General features: G+C 40.8%; 1 protein-coding gene across 2 annotated transcripts; it reads left to right on the top strand.

Moving 5' to 3' along the window:
* Positions 1-2,467: 2,467 nt before the first annotated feature.
* LOC104910825 (uncharacterized) lies at positions 2,468-17,733 on the top strand. 2 transcript variants are annotated; one of them, XR_793454.4, is made up of 5 exons: positions 2,468-3,076; positions 4,947-5,279; positions 6,632-6,751; positions 7,313-8,282; positions 9,384-9,425. XR_793454.4 is itself a non-coding variant. In XM_010710394.4 (5 exons), exons 1-5 carry the CDS (start codon positions 3,025-3,027, stop codon positions 9,435-9,437), a joined length of 666 nt encoding a protein of 221 aa, XP_010708696.1. In that variant the 5' UTR covers positions 2,475-3,024; the 3' UTR covers positions 9,438-17,733. The 2 variants fall into 2 exon arrangements, 1 of the variants encoding a protein (XP_010708696.1); XM_010710394.4 differs by having other exon boundaries at positions 2,475-3,076; positions 8,176-8,282; positions 9,384-17,733.
* The last annotated feature ends 3,220 nt before the right edge of the window (positions 17,734-20,953 follow it).

Below are 20,953 nucleotides of genomic sequence, written 5' to 3' on the forward strand. Positions count from 1 at the left end.
AAACCTCTCTGCAGGAGACTATAAAGAGGAAGACCTCATTACAATCTGATGTATCTTTTGTTTGGGGTTTTTGGTGGTGGTGATAGGGTTTGGGTTTCTCGTTTGTTTTGAACTTCAATTTCTACTGACTTTCTGGTTAAAAGGGGGCAAAGGGGATCAGGCATGGGATGACACAGAATACCTGGATTTATTTCAGAATGGTTGGCCATTCAGAATAATTTATCAGAGAAGAACCTTGTACTCCACCAGAGACATCCAAGAAGGTGGTCTGTAATGGTGTGACGTTCCTGCTAGAAGATGTCACTGCATTTTTTGTTATTTTCCTAATAAACGCCAACCCAAGCAAATGAATGCCTGCAGGCATTCCGATCTCTGTAGAGGGGCCATCACTTAGTTATCATCATTTTTTTTCACATGAATCAAGATGGTGAGGGGAGATACTGCACTGCTACAATTATATGGCCCTATTCTTCCCATTGCCCCCTTCTCCTTTAAATACTTGTGGTTACATCTGCAGTGCTGAAAAGTACATATTGGTTATTTCTCATCACAATAGAAACACTCTTGTTTGTTTGTTTTTTGAGGAAACGTTCATTCACTACCCTTGTTTCACGTTATGTCAAGATGCAAACCTAAACTAAAGCTAAAGAAAGTAGTTCCTCTTTCATGCCAGCATCCACCTAGTTTGAGAAGGTACTTTTGGTGAATGCACTGATACCACTACCATGGTTGATTTATTTTTGTTGTGCAATAATTACGTGTTGTTTCGTTGTTTTTTTTTTTTTTTTTTTCTAAGGGGAAATATTGCAGATCACTACTTTAATCACTAGAGCAGGTAAAAGTATGAGTAAAAGTATGACTTGCACTCATATTTATTTGAAAATGAATTGTGGTAGGCACAGCTGGCCTATTTGTTGTGCTACGGAGCTGTTTTTCTGCTCAGATGTAAGTTATCATTCATTACTGGAAAAAAAAATTAGGTGGGGTTTATTTCCATGCTAATAAAGGTTTTGAGAAAAGTCCTGGAGATAATATCAAACCAAGTTTTCAGCTTTTTGCTTGGGTCAAAGCTGTACAAAATTAGTGGTGTGGATGTATCACAGAAAGCAAGTAAAGCTCCACAGGCGGTAGTGAGACGTTACCAGGTCTGTTTCACGGGGTAGGTGAGAGCCCAAGTGGCAGCATGCTTTTCACCTGGTGTTTGCTAGAGGCAAGGAAGACTCTTGAGTCTTGCAGAGTCCAAATGTGGTGGTGTTCATTGTAGACGAAGTGAGAGAACTGAAAAGAGTCTCTCTGTTGTGGATGCATTCTGACCCACAGAGTTTTGTGTGATGCAAACTGCCTTGAGAAACGCTCATATTATTTCCACCCACTCAGTAATACCACTGAATATGAATACCATGCGTTTGTGGGGTCATGCTGTGAACTGCTACAATGAAGTAACGCAGGCTAAAAATAAACCTTTTTTCTATTCCTCTTTCTGTGCCAATTCATTTCATCTCTGATAGTGGATGCTTTGGATTAGAACCAGAGCATCTTTCAGAGTGAACGTAAGCTGCTGTCAGCACGATTGGAAAAGTTTTGCCCAGCTTCTACATATGGAGCTGCCAGCTGCACACCTGAACACGAAGTGCATGAATACACATATTTAAATGCAAAAGAAGCTAATTTCTCCACTGGGTCTGTGCATACATATTTCATTTATTCTGCACCAAAGATAACACGAATTTCAGTACTAGTATAGCTAATAGAATATTTGTAAGTATATATCTCTTCCTTCACTTCAGTTCAAAGATATTTGTTATGCTCTCAGTAGCTCTAGCCAGCTGGGTACCATCAGAGATAAGGACAGACTACAGCAGTCCTAGAATTTGTGGTCTTAGGAACTTATTTATCTTTGCTGTTGTGTTAGGGTATATTTTGTGTTTAACCTGGCAGTGCAAGTGACACCAGAATCAACCCTGATAAGGCAGCTGCTGAGATACAGACACACTGATGCATTGTGGTTTTGTTGCTGACAGACGAGAACAGTGCTCTAGGCTCTAAGCGTGGCTGTGTCTTCATTACAAATTGCAGCTCAGCTGTTCTGGACACATGCCTGGTGCTGCTGCCAACCAGATGTTGGCACTAGAATGTTTTCTGGATAAGACAGGCTCATATCAAGACTTCTAAATTAACTACTCATATTCTATTAGATTTTTAATTTCTTTTTTATTTTTAACTTCTGTCACTGCAATTTTTGATTAATACAACTAAGCGTATTTGTGGAACGATTTTGTGTGGCCTGCTACTTTTGCATGTGAAAGATCTTCAGTTAAGGGAATAAGGCTGATGATGTGTTTTGCCTTCTCTGTCTCTGCCAGGCAATCTAAGTGATTCTGGGCTGGAGTCAAAAATCAGTGCAGTTGTCTGTGTTTCAGATTATTTTTTTAACAGCTGAAGGGAGATGAGTTTCATCAAGACAGCCATTAACTTGATGACATACCATAGCTCACTTCATACAACCCATGCTCATAATCTTCCTCAAGCAAACGTGTGATAAAGAAATGTAGGAGTAGTGCTTGGTATCTGTGTAACTATGTCCGAGCACAGCCTCTTAGGCTTGGGCAAAATTACTCAGTTTGGATGGAAAAGACTATTGACAGCCTTAGGAAGTGAGAAATCTCAACTTACAAAACGCTCCCAAATGTAAGATTGTGAAAGTGAGTGCTGCAACTGTTGGAAAGCAGCCCTGTGTGACTTACCAGAAGGGAGGCCCGTCTGCTCGTGAGGAAAGGCAACTGGTGGAAGCTCCGAGAAGAAACACTGTGATTTCAAAAGGCATAACTGGGCTCTAAAGCAGAGACAACTACAACTGCAGCGTCAAAAAGAGCATAGAGAAACACTGGGCTATACTTGCATTTCATGTTATCACTGCCGCATGAGGGAAGAGGAAGTTGGGCTGCAGCTCTGATGTGCTTTCATTTGTTGTTTAGTTCATCTTCAGCAAAGACACCCTGATGTGAGTGCTATAATAACTGTGTGATGGTTGCCACTTCACTGGAACTCTTTTTAGCAATGTGCGTTGGCTGCTTAGGTAAGTACTGCTTATGGCTTTTCTTCTTTTATCATTAGTAACCTGTAATTCTTGAGATTTTTATTTACTTTAAATTCGGCCCAAAGCATGTCAACCTCAGACTTGTGCGTACGTGACACAAAAGTGAAGTGTGTTATTGTAATCCAGAAATCAAAATTAAAGTGTGTGGGGGATTGAAAGGCATTTTTACCAAGAGATTGTTGTGAGAAAACACGTAGAGGAAGAAATTTTAGACGTTTAAAATATATTTCAAACGTATTTTAAATGACAAAACAAGTGAGCAGAAGTGACATGAGCAATCAGCTCTTCGAACAGCTTCCAAGTTGTTGTTTGCTCACTACATCAGTCCTTTCCCTCATTGTTCAGCTGTTTATTACCCTTACAACGTTCTCTGCTTTTAATGTAGGAAGATACTTTGTTTTAGTCTACGTCTTAATGCAAACTTAGAGCTGTTTGCACAAATTGACTGTGATAAATATGCTGTGTTCTTACTTAGAACTATCCTCAATAGGGAGTGCAAAGCATTTGGCTTCTAGCATAATGTTGTAATAATAAGGCTCCTGGTAGAATTTCAGGCTGGTTTCGTGAGCCCCTGCTGTTACTGTTCCTCCCATACATATCAGCAAAGGTCTGGATAATTCACAGAGCAGCTGCAAATGCTGGGCTCACTGAAATGGAGGTGCTGTTGAGCGCTGCATTGTGGGGAAAGAGTAGAGGTGCTGTTAGGTATGATGGCTAAGAAGCTAAGGAAGGTAAAACATAATTTATGCAATTCTAATAAAACTTAATCAGATGCCACGTTAGGACCAGTTGAAGGCCAAGTCATCACGTTCCTTATGTATTGGTGTCAAAAGAGTCTGAGTTGCAGGGTAAGAATTGGAAGAAAATTACACAGTTAAAACTCGTTTTGATTAGTTCCTCACTTTAACAGTTTACACGCTAGAAGAACAGTGATGATAATTCTTCACACAGCAAATGAAATCCATATTGTCAGCAATCTAGGGATAGATCTGTATAAGACTGGCATTTCTGTGATGAGCAACCAAATCACTGACACTGAATAAAAACAAAACATGACCTGATGTCCACACAGTGATCTTACTTTGGAAGAAAATAATTTGTACACTGCTGTACTGCACTTCATGGAGACAATTTAGCAGGTGGACAACAAGTGGTGAAGTGATTGAAAGCAGGAAAGAGTAAAAAATGTGATGTTCTCCGATATCTGAGTTAGCCTTAGCTTAAAGCCAAATGAAAACCTGATGAAAAAACTGTGGTGTGAGTGGAATACATAATAAAATAAGGAGGTGAATGTCATGCTATAGATCTAACTTTTTCAGCAATAACTTAAAAGGAAATTTCAAACAAAATTACAGAACCCAAGACAAAAATGCTGTACTTTTTGTCACTAAGTAGAAGCAGGGCAGAAAAAGAACTCCTACATGGGGACAAAAATTTCCAGTGAGTTTTTCTTCCTTTTTGACAAGTCTTTTTCATTGTGGATGAATCATTCTGAATAACTCCTTTTGGTCATTCCTTATCTGGCAGATGAAAACTAAGCGTTTAATGCGCTTCAAACTCAACATGTCTTATAAAAAAAGCCATTTACTTAAAATAAAAGTATATTGACAAGTACAAAGAAAAACTTCACGTTAAGCACCAGTGATGAAGTGATACAACACATGGCTAAAAGTTTACTTCAGCCACAATGTGTCTATTTTCAAGAAGTGGGTAGTAATTAGTCATAAAAATTTATGTCATCATGATTTTACAGTATTAACATTATTTAAAATAGCATCATTGTAGATATTAGGGGTGTTAAATGATCCAATTGCCTCTTTCTCTTTAAATCTCTATGTATTTCTCCCAGTAGCTACAGATCCCAGTAATGTAATAGTCACCCAAACACCAACGGAGATGCACCTATCTATTGGAGACTCCGCTGAAATAGCCTGTATTTGGGAAAAGTCAATTAAGAGATATAGAATCAGCTGGTATCTTGTTAATAAAGAGAACATCACCAGAACTGTATCATCAAAACTTGTCTATATACACAACGTCACCCATCAAATCAAGGATGTCCTAGTGATTGAAGCTGCCACTACAAATCTCACTGGGTTTTACTACTGTGAGATAATTATTGAAATACCTTTCTATAAAAAAGCATATGGAAACGGAACAACACTGGTCGTTGAAGAGCAAGGTAAGAATGCAAGATTATGTTTATGTCACTTAGCTTATCACTTCCTCCCTTTCCCACATCCCTCCCTCAACGCTGCAGATCTCAGATTGAGCAAAATGAACACAGGAGGACCTGAACAACTCCTTATGACAATTACCTTAAGCTCCTTGCCTTAACAATCCCAGTGTAAAGTGTTTGCTTTCTTCTCTAAGGATTTTACTAAGAAGAATTAGTACTGTTAGGATCCAGAAAACCTGTGTAACAGCAGTGTGTTTCATGAAAGACCTAAAACCAATTCCTTCTTTAGAGGAATCCATTAGGGTGGATGTGAGATAATGAATGTATCTTGTGTTGTGGGGATATGGATGAAATAATGACTGAGTGGTCACTGTTGAGTAACATACATTTACTTTTATTGAAAACATGTTAAAAAAAAGTGGGAGATAAATATGAAAGATATAGAAGTATAGTGTCTACGTTTATAAGAGTTTTTGTCCACTAACTTATGACAAGTTGACTTCTAGAGGCTATATTATCTTATTTTATTGTTGTCACATGCTGACCTTTAGCAAGAACAAATTAAGGTCCCAGTTCTGAATTCAAGTTTGATAAGCATTAATACAATGTGTGTTCAAACACAATTAAATTATTAGGCAGCAGGGATAAGATATGCTTTACCTAACTCCAGAGAAAAAGTGTGTTATATCTAGAAAGCAGTTTACCTCACTTCTGTTTCACAGCTGTCTCAAGATACCAGGCATCACTTCCTGAAAATGCCAAACTCTTTCTCTCTTTTTCTGCCTCTGAACTGTAAAGAAAAGACAGGGTGACCAGTTCTGACTAGACCTTAAAATGATCATACACCTGTTTTATCAACTGCTTATGGCATGGAAACATCTGCTCATCCAGTCCAGTTTGGGGCACTGCTTTACACTTCTGACCATCTGGCAGTCCAAGTGGAGGCACAAAGATGACAAAAGATTTAGAAAAAAAAACAAAGGAAGTTTGAAATAAAGAGTGAATGAAATAGTGTTGCTCTAAGCAGGAGGGGGAAATATTCTCCTGAATTGAATTTAGTGATCTGCTCCATCTCTTGGTCAAGTAGCAGTAGCTTAGAAGTACAGTAGAAAAGGTTCAGATTCACTTGGGGGAAAAGCTTTCATTACTGTAGGAACAATGAGCTATAAGTGGGATTGATGTTAATATTCATCAGAGAGCATCCATCAGGAATGATGCAGCGTAGATGACCTTGCATATGAGTAGGAGAATAGGTTGATTCACTCCTGAAGTTGCATTCCGGTTTGGTTTGTAATAATGTTCTTCAATTGTTTCTTTGAGCTGTGCATAACTTTACTTTAAAAATGTAATTGCAGAAGCTCAGTCATTGGAGAAGAACACATCGGTAGTTTGGGTCATCGTTCCCATCATTCCTTTCTTAGCTACAATGGGAAGCTTATATTTTTGCTACAAAAAGAAACAGTTGACATTTTCTGGTGAGTGACAGTATTTCCATTAATGCATACTTTCTAAACTAAATATTTATTTTGAGCTGTATGAACAGATGAACTTGAGGCATCACCAAGAGGACTTCCAATGCACAGCTTCTGCTCACTTGCTCTTTACCTGCAGTGGGCACCTCAAGCTGAGAAATTTGAGAGAAGGATTCAGAAGGAATTGGCTGTAGCTCAAACGAGCATCTTACAGCCAAAAGAAGTTGAGCATCTAGAATTTAACTCTGCATTACTCCTGCTACTTGGCTTGGGTGGAAAAAATCATGAGAGAAAATAGTGCATGGGAAGGGTGCAGGACAACTGTAAAACAAGTCATCTGTATGTGATGGGTGCAGGCCAGTGACACAGAACCTAAGGCAGCCTGTTAAGTAACTATGTAACATGAGTATTATGGTGGCAGTAGGAGGCTTACTCAACTCATGGGCAATCAGGGATATAGGTGGAACGTCTATGACCTGAGATTCAATTCAACTCCCAGTTTAAAAAAAAAAATTCTGGGGCAGTTAGGACAGGTGAGTCACTAAGCTCAGTGTGTTCTCTCAGCCCAGAAAGCCAGCTGTATCCTGTGTTGCAACTGTATTAGTGGGGTCAGCAGATCAAGAACCTGCTCCTCTGCACTGGTGAGACCCCAGCTGGGGTATTGCATCCAGATGTGGAGTCCTCAGTCCAGAAGAGACATGGACCTGTTGGAGCACGTCCAGAAGACACTGCAAAGATGATCCAAGGGATGGAACACCTCTCCTACAAGGACAGGCTGAGAGAGCTGGGGCTGTTCAGTCTGCAGAAGAGAAGTCTCTGTGGAGACCAGAAGGTGGCCTTTCAATGTCTAAAGGGGGGCTGTAAGAAAGAAGCACACAGACTATTCAGCAGCATCTGTTGTGACAGAACAAGGGGAAATGGTTTCAGACTAAAAGGGAGGAGATGTTCCCACATGTTGCCCAGAGGGGTGGTGGATGCCCCATCCTTGGAGACATTCAAGGTCAGGCTGGAAGGAGCTCTGAGCAGCCTGATCAAATTGTAGGTGTCTCTGTTCATTGCAGGGAAGTTGGATTAGATGATCTTTAAACAACTCAAACGAATCTATGAATGTATGATTCTGTTTTAATAACTGGAGGTGATACAGGAATGGAACTTGAGGTCTATGTGAGAACTGGTAAGTAGTAGGTGTCTACTTAGAGGTAAGCTGATTGGTTATCTAGACTACTTTTTGTGGCACGTGCTGTTGACAAGATCTCTATCACATAAGAAAAATTGAGAAATCAGAAGGTAGCTGATATCACCTGCCTGCGGAATGCCATACTCAATGACTGGCCATACATGAGCTCTGCACACTTTGTTTCAGCAGTTTTCTCAGAATAAAAGTGTGGGCAACAAGAAAGCAGTGACCATAACTTTTTTCTGCTAAGGTTCTGCCCAGCTTCCTGCACCACAAGAAGGGCATCAGGAGGAGCAGACACTTGAGGTGGCAGACATTTATAGCAGAACTGAATCCACCAGAGAAGAAGCTGGATGGGTAAGTGGTTTATGAAGGAGCTTTCTCTTGCTGTGAGGAATAGAATTTCAAAACAAGGCAGTGAGGACTATGTACTGAACAGAGAGCATGCAATGATAAACTGTAGTTCTAAGACCAGCATCTTACTGTATGCAAAGAAGTTCCGAAACACAAAAATGAAAAATAAGTACTTTAAAAGCCAGCACTCTGAATTAAGGAAAAAGACACAGAATGCTAGCAAAGTATGGATTTCACTTGTTAAGGTGGTTATGTTCAATGACTCTGGAAAGAAAGGCAGCAAAAAGTGGAGAATCTCAATATAAATACACTGAAAGAAGTGTAAAGGAAGTAAAAAAAACAGCAATAATTTTGTTCACATATATTCTTGGCCCAGCTTCAGTGCAAAAGGCCATTACAGCATGCAGTGTTTACTGAGAGCAGGTAGATCTGAGCATCCTTTATTAAATCTTTTTGTAGAAAGTCTCCAGAGGGAAGTGCTAGCTTTTTGTCTTCATACTCTACAGCATCCACCTTCTTACTATTTTACAGTCAGAATTTTATTTGCTGTGCATCTGGGAGCTCAGACCTTTGTGCACGTTTCAGGGAGAACATTAATTCTCAGGTTTTGCTGAAGAACTGACTTGAAGTTCCCAAACCCTACCTGTGCTTAGGAAATGAATATACATTGGTCTCTGCATAGCCCAGAATAATATCTGAATGCCACTTCAGTTTGGTGGTTTACTGCATCAGAAAGCACCCACCCAGAAGGAACAAGTGGCAGATTTTTTTTTTTTTTTTTTAGAAATATCAGAGCTAAATGATTAAGGGAAAATGCTTTTGCATTTCAGAATTCATAAAACCTTATTTACACCTGAAGCCAATATATCTTTGGTATCCTAAATGGGTACCTTGATAGTGGTGCTTTGTTAGCTGAGAAGTGAATCTCAACATAGAGAGATTTTGCCATTCAATGTCAGTAATTTCCCTCTAGAATTATAACTCCACATTTCTGTGATGTGTCTGGTGCTTCTCCCTCTTTTCATTTGGCTATGCTATATATTGTATCTTGGATATAAGGTTCGTGTTAAGTAGCCTTTAATGAAATTTTCTTTGTTTTTTAAGGCTGTGTCTACGCTTTATAACTCACTCGATTCTTTTTACAATGCATCAAACTAAAAGATGACAAATCCACTGTCACTACTGGACCCAGTGCAGCAGATGAGCAAATCCCACGAACTGGGGCAGCTGCAAAGTCTAGAACAAGGGTGCGGTGAGGAGCTTCCATCCACTTTGACATTCAGAACTAAAGGACCATGTAATAACTATAATGTGGTTAACAAGTTATGGAACTGAAAACAGTATGTAATGTGCTGCTGAAATATAGATTGCATGCATGTTCTGCGAGAAGCGTGTCAGAACAAAGGTTGGTTCAACACCATTTCATGTTTTGCCACTGACTTTATTGTAAGGAGTCTCTGAATTTTGAGAGCAATTTTAGAAAACTGTCTTCAACTCAATTGTTTTGTGTTGGACCAGATGATCTTTGTGGTCCTTTCCAACTCAGGATATTCTATGATTCTAACTCTTCCTCCATATCCTGAGTGTGGAAATAATATAGGATTATAGCATTATATTTTGAAAAATCTTCTGGACTGAACAACTTTCTCTGAACAGCAAATGCATTTCTTCAGGTAGCCCCTCTGTAAATCAGTCTTTCATGCTGAGAGAGCTGGGGCTGTTCAGCTGGATAAGGGAAGGCTTCGGGGAGACCCAAGGGTGGCCTTTCATTATCTAAAGGGGGCTGTAAGAAAGAAGGGCCATATTCTTTTGTCTGTCGTGACAGAACAAGGGGAAATGGTTTGAGACTAAAAGAGAGGAGATTGCCATTGAATATAAGGAAAAAGGGTTTTTTTTGTTTTTTTTTTTTTTACCATGAGGGTGATGAGACACTGGCTCATGTTGCCCAGAGAGGTGGTGGATGCCCCATCCTTGGAGACATTTAAGATCAGACTTAGATAGAGGTATCCCTGTTGAATGCAGGTGAGCTGGGCTAGCTGGCCTTTAAGGCTGTCTTCCAACTCAAATGATTCTGTGAAATTGCAGAAGTTAAAGGAAAATGCACGTCATGGTAATCACTTGGCCAAGCAGACAGTAGTACGTACAGGATGACGTCTGCTCTCTGAAAAGGTCATCTGTGCTGACGATGTCATAGCATGAGTGGTGTGCCAGGAGGCGTTGTATTCCTGCGGAAAGGGACAAGAAGTTAATTCACAGAGCTACAGAAAGTCTTTCAGAGAATGCAGTCTCCTATGTGAAAAGAAATACTTGGTTTAAATGAAGTTGTATGTAATATAATTAGGTGTATTTATTGCCTAGTGTCTGCTATGCTAGACACAGAGCAGCTTTCCAAAGCCCTTCCAGCAATTGGCGCCATCTCAGCATGTGACTGCTGGCTGCTCAGCATCCTGTAGTGAACTCCTTGTTTTACAGCATGCCTCGTGCTCTGGCTCTGCTCATGCTGTGGTGCCTGCAGCTCATGGAGTGCTGCAGTACATTGTGGATGTGTGTCGTGCAAGAGAGAAATTATTTCTTACTCTACAGTTTATGTAGAGGATTTTCTTTTCCTCCTTTTGAACTTCAGTCACTTTAAAATCTTGGTCTTTTTTGTCCTGAAACTCATTATTACAGATGCTTCCTCTGTTGTGTGGTGAGCACTGCGCTGTGCCATATTCCTTTGAGGCTCACAGACATGACTGTCCTTGATTTCTGCAAATCCTGTAGCTTTTTTCCCTACACCACAGAGTCAGAGGCAGTAACAGGAGTGGTGACCTTCAGAACAGGTCAAGGAAGCTCTCAGTTATGCATCACAGATGTAACTGGGTGTTGGCCATTTTATGTGTTACTGGTTACTTCTATATGTAAGCTCTGTGAGGAGATGTGTACAATATTCAGATGATAAGTAAAACCACTAAATAAAGATTGCCACCTGGCCACAGTTTAATAGCCTGTAAATCATATTTTCATTACAGCACCAGTAACAAATCATTGATTAAATGTGGTTTCTAGTAGCAGAGCTCCACATTACTGACAGCTGCTCATATTTTGAATGCTGACATCATTGTGTCCAACATCTGGCACATGGGGAGATCGACCCCCACTTCATCGTGTCTTGTTCTTGTCTGACAGAGCCGTGAGCTGCAGCTGAGCTCCCCTTCCAGTTTCTATCCCACTGATGGCACTGGCTTGGAGTTGGTGCACTTCAGCCTATTTCCTTTCACCTCGGACTGCAGACCTCACTTTGCTCTCTTCCTTGCTCCATTGCACAAAGGTCCTATGGGGCTCAGCTCCATTCAGCTACCTGGCATTTGGGCAGTTACTCTTGGCAGTTAGGCTGCTGAGTGCTTCAGTCTGGCTGAAACCTTACTGACTTGCCATGGAATCTGTGGAAGAGGAGACTGGATCTGCACCCCTGGCTGTGTAGCATCAGGCATCCCTGGCAGCAGGCAGGAGGAGAAGGAGAAGGAGCCCCCAACCCACTGGCCAAATAGTCGTGTTTCTGTGTGTGATGCTGTGACTCATATTTTTGTGCCTGATAATGGCGCTTTCTGAACAGCAGTGACATTAGCTTAGTTAAACTAAAACTCATCTGCGATCTGATTTTATCTAAAGTGGTTTCTCTTTACCGCTGACATCAAGAACTGCTGGCGTTCACAAAAACAACACCTACAGCCCAGGCTTTAACTGATTTCAGGCTGCCTGCATGCATTAGTTGAGAACACTGTCAGTGTAGAAGCACAGCTCCATGAGGCAGGCAGCTGTGTGGCTGGATCCAGTCCATACAGAGGGCAGATCTATGCAGGCAGGAAGGACCGTGCTCGGATGGCAATACTTGACTAACTGGAGCCCTGGCTGCAAGACAGAAGCTGAAATCAATGCTTGACCTGAGATAAGGTGTTTTTGCCTGCTCCTCTATTGAAGACTACCATCTTCAAGTAGATCTTCTATTTAAGGAAAATACTGCTCTCTGAAGAACCACCTGAGGAGGAACTGACTCATATGATGTGGGGCCCATGCTTCCACTCACCTAAGGGAGATGTTTCGTTGCTTTTATTCTGCCTCACGAACTGGGCCTTCCTACCTCAGTGCAGTTTTGTGTGCTGCATCAATTTCAGTCAGACTCCAAACCGATGCGTATTGCCACATCCTTTATAAACAACTGCAGAAACAAACCAGAATAAATATGTGATGGTCAGAATTTATTTTTGCTATCGTACTTGTCTTCGGTAGGTGCAGCGGAGGCTGGTTTGGTGGTGGTTTTATTTTTTTTAATATCTCATCCTGTATCACTCTTGTAGGAACAGGAAACTGCAAATCCAACTGGAAAATGGATGTAGAGATCGAAAGAACATTCACCCATTTCTCTGAATACGAGAAAGGGTGGATGATAGTGTATGGGCTGCAATGCTGTATGAGGGCAGAGCTGCTCTCAGATAAGTCATCTGAGATCTTTGTGTCAGTGAAATGCCCTGTGCTCTGTTACCTGCTCGTGTTTGCCGTGTCCCAAACCTGAATACCTGCACTTCTGCATAGCAGGATGGCAGCCTCTGGTTAGGGCTGTGAAAGCAAATCCTGAATGTAAGCAATAGGTATTGCTCCCTTGTTACTGACAGCTTTTAGTTCTGGAAAGAGAGTGAAAGATAAACATCGCCAGTGAATGCAGTAGTAGAGGTCAGTTGGTAAAGTGACAGCCACCACAAAGACACCTCTGGTTTGATGGAGCTGGCTCAGAGTAACCCTCCTTTCTCATGTTAGCAGTTCTACAATGTCAAATTTAGTTTTTCCTTGTAAGTTTCTTTTTAAAATACAAACTTTACATAAACAGTCTAGCCCTAAACTGGGCTGCTATTGAGCAAGAAAGGAAATGGAAAAAGCAGCTGACATGTTGTTTGAGCTCTGAGGGAGGAGGCTGATAGCCTCTAGGCAGAAAGACCAAGAGCTGTTTTCTCATCCTTCCTGTCCGCAATGCTGTGACAGAGCTATGAGGCTGGTAAGCATCCTGTATTATTTCTGCTCTGAAACCACATACATAATATTTTACAAGGGAACAAGTATGTTGAGCATGTTGGCATTCCACTTAGGTCATTTGCTGGGGGTCATCCTCTTGACCACTGCTTGAAATGACCCCTTTGGGAGTTTTTTTGTTGTTCTTTCTGACCATAGCATGGGACTTTTCTCCTATGCTGACCGCAGCTCAGCAGGATGTGCCTGCAGAATTACATGAGCATGAAGATAGTGCAAATGACAACAGGACTGCCTGTGTGAAAGTGACCGAGATATTCTGGTTGTTGGAAATACAACAGTGAAAAACTTCTTCGTATCATTACAATAAAAAACAAAAGAGCCTTGGAACCCTTAATGTCATGAAACTTCAGCACAGAAGTATATAAATCCCATGCAGAGTAGCATGAAGGAAATGATTCAGTCAGAGGCTGAAAACTAGACAGAAGTACTTACACTGTAAATATCAATATGCTTGACTGTACCTGTTTTTAAACTTTGTTTACATAATATGTGAGCTTATTAATTGGGTGTGTGAAGTCAATTTTAAGGGTATTTTGAGAAATAAATGATAAAATGATGACCTATGCAGATTTGAACCCTGAAAAATTGCCAAAAAACTCTCAGTGGCTGCAGCATTTAATCCCCAGATGTACGTATGTGTGCTGTGGAAGTGAGATAACCTTTAAAACCATTACCCAGATGTACAGCAAGTTTTCAGAATTGGTGCAAAGGAAAACCTTGCTCTTTAGTGGCTGAAGTGTGTTGTTGCTCTAAATTCAACAAGGAAATGGCATGCTGGAAAAGATGAGGTTTTTGATAATTATGTCTCAGTGTGGAACATGCACTGCTTGTTTTCCTATAAAAGGCAAATTGAAAAGGGAATATTAGAAATACTAATTGAAAAGGGAAGGGCTGTTTAGTACTGCTGCAAGAAAAACATTGAATTCACTTCAAATTGTGTTTTCTGCTGTGCTTCCTACATTCTGGTATTTAAATTGTGAGAACTGTCAGAAAGCTGTTCTGCAAACCTTTTGGGGTAAATGTTAGGGGATGAGAAGCTCTAAGAGAAGTTTAACCTTTCAGCTCTCCCGGCAGTGATGGTGACACAAATGGCTCATTAGAGCTGATGAATGTATTTAGTCAGACTTTTCCAAAGCAGAAGCTGCTGCAACGAGCACAGGGTAAAATTTATTTTCTGAGAGAAAATCGGCTTAAGGTCGTACAGATCGCATTTAAGCCTGAGTGCCTGGCCAAGTGCCACTGAACTGAAGTATCTGAATGGTTTCTGGAAACAGCATGACTCTGCACATCAGCATCATATTAATAAATTACACTTCTGGCCCAAGTCAGGGCAGCAGAACCTAATTCTGTATCCATTCTCTGTAATGCCTCATCCAAGCTGTTGTCTACAACGTTCCTCCAAGAAAGAAACTTGAAGGGAGGAACTGGTGACTATTGTTTGCATGGAGACTGATATAAAATGTAACCCAGTGCCAACTCCCAGCTCATCTCTCTAAGCGCTGGATAGGTGGGTTGGTATCAAAGCATTTCTTGCTCTTCTGTATGGCCTCCTATTTGTTCTCTGCTCTGTTTTGCAAACAGTTGGGGATGGTCTGTTCTGTGCCTTGTGCACCAAGCTGCTATTTTTAATGAAAAGCATATCAGAAGAAAACATTTAAGCAATACAAAGCATGTATTGAAAGTCTGAGCAGTTCTGCTGTGTGTGCATGCATGTGAATGGAAATATGTAGCATTTAAAGAAAATAAATAAATAGAAAGCAGACATTGCCACCATGGTGACCTTTCCATTTCTAGAAATTCAAGTCCTGTGGTCTATTTTGTTTTAGCATTTTTGAGACACCTTCTGAAAACCTCAGGTCACCTTTTTTGCACAGAAAAGTGGGTTAGGGATGAGGCTGCCTTTTCTGCTGAGTTCCATAGTAAAGATGTGGCTGCAGTGATTTATCCTGCTGACTGAAGCTAATGATGTCCTCCCTCTGTCTTTTGGGGGCACTTTTTTTTCTTCCTCTATGGTCACTAATATAGATGAACATGATCCAAAGTCCGCAGAGTGTGAAGTAGATACTTCATTTTGTTCACATTTCCTCTAGTGGGAGGAATATTTCTCTTTAATAGCCATGTTTTATGTTCATGCTATGGTTATGTGTCAGAAAAGGACAAGAACACTGTTGGAACTTTTTAAAGTGCATCTCTTGAATAAAGCTGATATAAACGTAGAACTGATTCTCATATTGAGGGCCATTCCTCATTTATTGAATTAATTACTCAAGTCATCAAGAAAAAACCTTTGAAATGGATTGGTTTCTGTCTTGAGAATTCATCAACTTATTCTTGGGTTTACAATCTTGTAAAAACGTCACAGCTTCTGGGAATGCAGCTATGTTGCCAACAAATGAAGATCTTGACTGAAGATGGGGAATCTATATATTTCTACATTTATTTTCCTTTATTTACATACTGTGTGTACATCAAAATGATGCATAAACATGAATAATGGATGAACTAAGAGTTTTTAGCAATTATCTTTAACAGTAAAAGAAAGACATGAAAAAGTATATTACATCATAGATTTGTATGTAAGCATCATGTGTTACTATTCAACAAGACCTAGACAGACTGGAGAGTTGGACAGGGAGGAATCTGATGAGAATGAACAAGAGCAAGTGTAGAGTCTTGCACCTGGGGAGGAATAACCGCATGCATCAGTACAGATTAAGGGATGACCTGTGAGAGAGAAGCTCTGTAGGCAAGGATCTGAGTGTCCTGGTGGACAACAGGTTGGCAGTGAGCCAGCATTGTGCCCTTGTGGCCAAGACAGCCAATGGGCTCCTGGGGTGCATTAAAAGAGCACGGCCAGCAGGTCAAGGAAGGTGATCCTCCCCTTCTACTCTGCCCTGGTGAGGCCACATTTAGACTACTGTGTCCAGTTCTGGGCTCATCAGTTCACAAAAGACTGGGGTGTCCTAGAAGGATTCTAGCAGAGGGCCACAAAGATGATCAAGGACCTGCAGCTTCTCCTGTATGAGGAAAGGCTAAGTAACCTGGACCTGTTCAGCCTGGGGAAAAGACAATTGAGGGAGGACATGATTAATGTTTATAAATATCTAAAAGGAGTTGAGAGACAAATACATGAGGCCAGGCTCTTCTCAGTGGTGTGTAACGACAGGACAAGAAGCAATGGCCTAAAACTTGAGCATAGGAAGTTCCATAGAAACCTGCGGAAGTACTTCTTTAAGTAATGGTGATGGAGCACTGGAACAGGCTGCCCAGAGAGGTTGTGGAGTCTCCTTCTATGGAGATATTCAAGACCCTTCTGAACACCAACCTATGCAACCTATTGTAGGGTGCCTGCTTCAGCAGGGAGTTGGACTTGATGATCTCTTGAGGTCCCTTCCGACCTCTGCAATTCTGTGATTCTGTGAATATTCAAATAGTTATGTAATTTATCTAGGTATCCAAAATTCTTAACATATTATAGCAAAAGCTTTAATTACCTGGGAGATAAAACACTTTCCCTTTTCAATTGTTTTTATTTGCTTCTCTTTGCAAAAAATCAGAAGATGTTTTTAAAGTCTTGTTCTTTACATACAGAAGTTCTGTTTATCTGCCAATTATTATAATATAATATATTATTATATAATATAATATAATATAATAATAACAATATAATACAATTATTCTCCTTAAATACAAAAGTCTAGAATCAAATGTTCCAAATGTGGCTGCCACTTTTTTATCCTGTATAATTAAATTTTTTAACAACTGAAAAAATCAGGGCACTGCAGACAGGGTACTTAATATGATTTAGTCTCTTTCCATGTATGCTGTATGAAATCACTGTATGAAACCCACGCCTGCTGGATTTACGACTCACAAATTAAATGCAGATGCAATATTCAGAGTAAGAATCTGGATGACTATGGATGAGTAGAAGAAGATGTGCCTGAAAATATTTTAGATCAGTGGTTGTGACCCATAAGAGTTATAGTAAGTATCCTATTCCTTGTCATGGTCCTGTATGTGAGCTATGATACATCCACATTAAGAAAAACAAAAAAAACCCTAACCCATCATTATGATGAGTATGGAAATCTCAACAAAAACTGTCATTTTACTTTTGGTCTGCAAAAATCTGTGGAGCCGTTCCCCCAGAGGACTACAAAATGCAGTGATCCCCAAAGGCCATTCTTGAGTATGTTCCCTGGCCAGGCACCACCACTTCTATTTGCTCGTAGCTGCTCTTCCTGGTTCTGGTTATTTCCTGAAATCACTGGAAACAGAACATAATTTTCCAAGAAGCTTATTAGCTAATTACGCTGCTATGTTCTAGTCTCCATCTCCATTTCCATTTTTACATATTCTAGGAAAAAAAAATATATAAATATATAAATATATAAATATATACACACACACACACATATATATATGAAAAAATTTTATGCCAGTACTCAAAATAAATGCTTTTAAATAAATTTAAATCAACAGCATCTTGTCTTGAAAGCTAATAACTGCAAGAAAGCAACAGAGAATGTAAGTCTTAGTTCAGAAAAATAGTCACTATTCTACCTGCTGTTATTTTAGTGGCACTTATATATGCATAATTTTTATTATTATTATTATTTTCAAGAATGTTCTATGAAACGGAGTCCTTTAAATACTCCTATATTTCTGGTCCTAGAATGAGTAACGGCAGAGCACACAACCGCCTGGAAATGCCTTCAGTCAATCAGTAGCAGAAATAAATCCATGCCATAGAACTGAAGAATTGGACAAACCAATAAAGTATATATTTGCACATGCACACAAAAATCCCTCATGAGCATTTCAGAAGTAATTCTGAGGCTAAAACTAGTTCATGCATTCCACTAAATAACTTAAAATATGCACTTACAAAATAAATATTGATGATCGAAAAGGAACAAAACTTCCCAGACACACTCATCAATAAAATCTGGGCACTTCTGTCCATTTATAGTGATTTAAAGATGCATTCATTTAGTTATTTATTAAGACAAACATGAAGTTACAGAATGCAAAATGGAGTTACTCGAAGCATGATCACAGAGTGCCGTGGGGGTTCGGGTCAGGCAATCATTACTGTTATAGTCCTGGAAAAATTCCAGAAATTCAAATAATTTTTATTTCTGTTTGCTCATTTAGCCTCACCAAAAGGCCCACCACTGTTGCTTCCTGTGTTATGCAGGTCTCTACTGCCATCCTCTGCTTATTTTTAAAACTGCTTTTACTCCTAAAATCATTGGAGTTGATCAGTGCCAAGACTCGAGTCAAAAAAAAGAAAAGGCCTTCCGTCGTGAGCTTCTCTAGAGAAATGCTTTTTATTTTGTCAAAATTAAGAAAATACACACATCTTTTGGCTTTGTTGTCCTCTTGCTTAGTATCAGTGTAGTGATCTATTCGGGCAGAAATAGGATCACTTAGAAGGAGTCATACCATGTCTTGAGTCGGAAGCGACCCACAAGGATCATCAAGTCCAACTCCTGGCTCCATACAGCACCACCCAAAACCCAAACCCCGTGTCTGAGAGCAGTGTCCAAACACTCCTTGAGCTCCAACAGCTCAGGGCTGTGCCCACTGCCCTGGGCAGCCCATTCCATGCCCACCACCCTGTGGTGCAGACCCTTTCCCTAACCCCCAGCTGTCCCTGCCCTGACACAGCTCCATGCCATTCCCTCGGGCCCACCTCCCAGGCACTGTCCTCATGCCTCACATGCTTGATGTTGGGATGCAGGTAATAGTGCCCTGGGGTTCTGGCCTGCTCCTTTTCTTTTGCAGACAAGAAAGGACAACGATGCTATTAATAAGGTCTTCAAGAATCTGGATGAAAACGGTGATTCCCAAGTAGACTTCAAAGAACTTGTCATCTTTGTGGCAGCTCTGACTTGTTGCTGTCATAAATATTTTGAGCAGAAAGCAGCCAAATTGTTGTTGAAATGCTTGCAAGATGCCATCTTTGCCTGTGCTCCATATGCTACTGCTATGGATCCCGTCATCCCTTTCATCTACTGTGATGTAGTTTACAAGTGTGCTGGGCTGTAAAAATAAATCTTCCTCAGCTTAGATCCTTGTCTTCCCAGCTGATGTCCACTCCTCTGTGGAAGAGCCTGGGCTTGATGGGTCACACTGACTCTCATGGAGAATTTCTCTTTCTCAGCTTTTTAAAATGCTGCTCTTATCCAGAAGGCTCAATATCCATCCCAGGGCAGAGCCCAGGCAAGAATAAATGCTGTTGGAGCTGTGAAAGCAGCTGGAGGCAAGTTTTATGCAGCAGCCTCCCTGGGATGCAGCCATCAGAACATGTGTGTGTGCACAGCCTGATCACTACCCTCAGCCATGATGCTGTTTAAGTTCAGATTACCATTTCTGGCTGAAAAAAAAAATAATAATAATAATAAAAAATATATATATGTATTTACATGTATATATATGTATATTTCAGCATGGAGGATTTTGTGCATTTTTTTGTGCTGGTAAACTGTTTCACCCAGCTACCCAGCTCAGAATGATTTTAATTCCTCTAACATTTTAATGATATTATGCAGTGATATTGCCATGCAGTTGGCAAGGTAGATAGAGTTGCACACTATAGCTATTTTATTTTAAATAAAATTCAATACCCCCTCTGCCCCAAAATAGCATGCCAAAGTGACGCATAACTACAGAGAACAATTTTTGTGCCTATACCTGTGTGGGTCAGTGGAATTGCTTTATTTGCTTTCTTTCAGGGAGATCAAGAATGGCTTGAGTTGAAAAGTACCACAATGATCATCTAGTTTCAACCTCCCTGCTATGTGCAGGGTCACCAACCACCAGACCAGGCTGCCCAGAGCCACATCCAGCCCGGCCTTGAATGCCTCCAGGGATGGGGCATCCACAACCTCCTGGGCAACCTGTTCCAGTGCATCACCACCCTCTGTGTGAAGAACTTCCTCCTAATATCTAACCTAAACCTCCCCTGTCACAGTTTAAAATAATTTCCCCTTGTCCTATCACTATCCACACTTGTAAACAGCCATTCCCCCTCCTGTTTATAAGCTCCCTTCAAGTAGTGGAAGGCCACAATGAGGTTTCCCCGGAGATGAGCAACAGCCGCCAGCTGCACAGAGACCAAAGCAATGCAGGCATTGGAGTGCATTACAGGTACAAATCCACAAAGGATTTCATTTCCTTCATCTTCACGACCATCCCATTTGGTGTCATGCCCACGTTGCCCTCAGAGCAGTTCCTGTCCCCACCCTTCTGAACCATGCAGCCACTCCAGGGCAGCTGCCATTGCCACATATATCCAGAGCCAGACCAAGGGCTGGGTTCTGCTGTGCTGAGTGAGGCTGAAGCTGAGCCACAGGGCTAGCTGAGTCTCCAGCTGAGTCTCCAGCTGAGTCTCCAGATCGTTGTGGTACAACAGTGTGATACACAGCCATGCTGAGTGACACTCGGGCTGCTGAGTTCACAGGTTTCCTCTGGTTCACAGGTTTGCACAGTAACATCCACTCTCACAGACATTATTACTGTTTTTACCACTGTGTGGCACTACATGCAACCTTTTTCCTACTCGTTGGGTCTAAAACTCTACACATCCCTATCGAGCCGAA

The sequence above is a fragment of the Meleagris gallopavo genome, chromosome 4 (genome assembly GCF_905368555.1).
Source record: "Meleagris gallopavo chromosome 4, MGAL_WU_HG_1.1, whole genome shotgun sequence".
NCBI lineage: Eukaryota > Metazoa > Chordata > Aves > Galliformes > Phasianidae > Meleagris > Meleagris gallopavo.

Excerpts from the sequence above, each read along its gene's own strand:
- LOC104910825 (XM_010710394.4), top strand. The coding sequence starts at position 3,025 with ATGGTTGCCACTTCACTGGAACTCTTTTTAGCAATGTGCGTTGGCTGC. Across the intron at positions 6,752-8,175 it reads GAAACAGTTGACATTTTCTG|GTTCTGCCCAGCTTCCTGCA; the intron begins GTGAGTGACAGT and ends TTTTCTGCTAAG. Across the intron at positions 8,283-9,383 it reads CCAGAGAAGAAGCTGGATGG|GCTGTGTCTACGCTTTATAA; the intron begins GTAAGTGGTTTA and ends TTGTTTTTTAAG.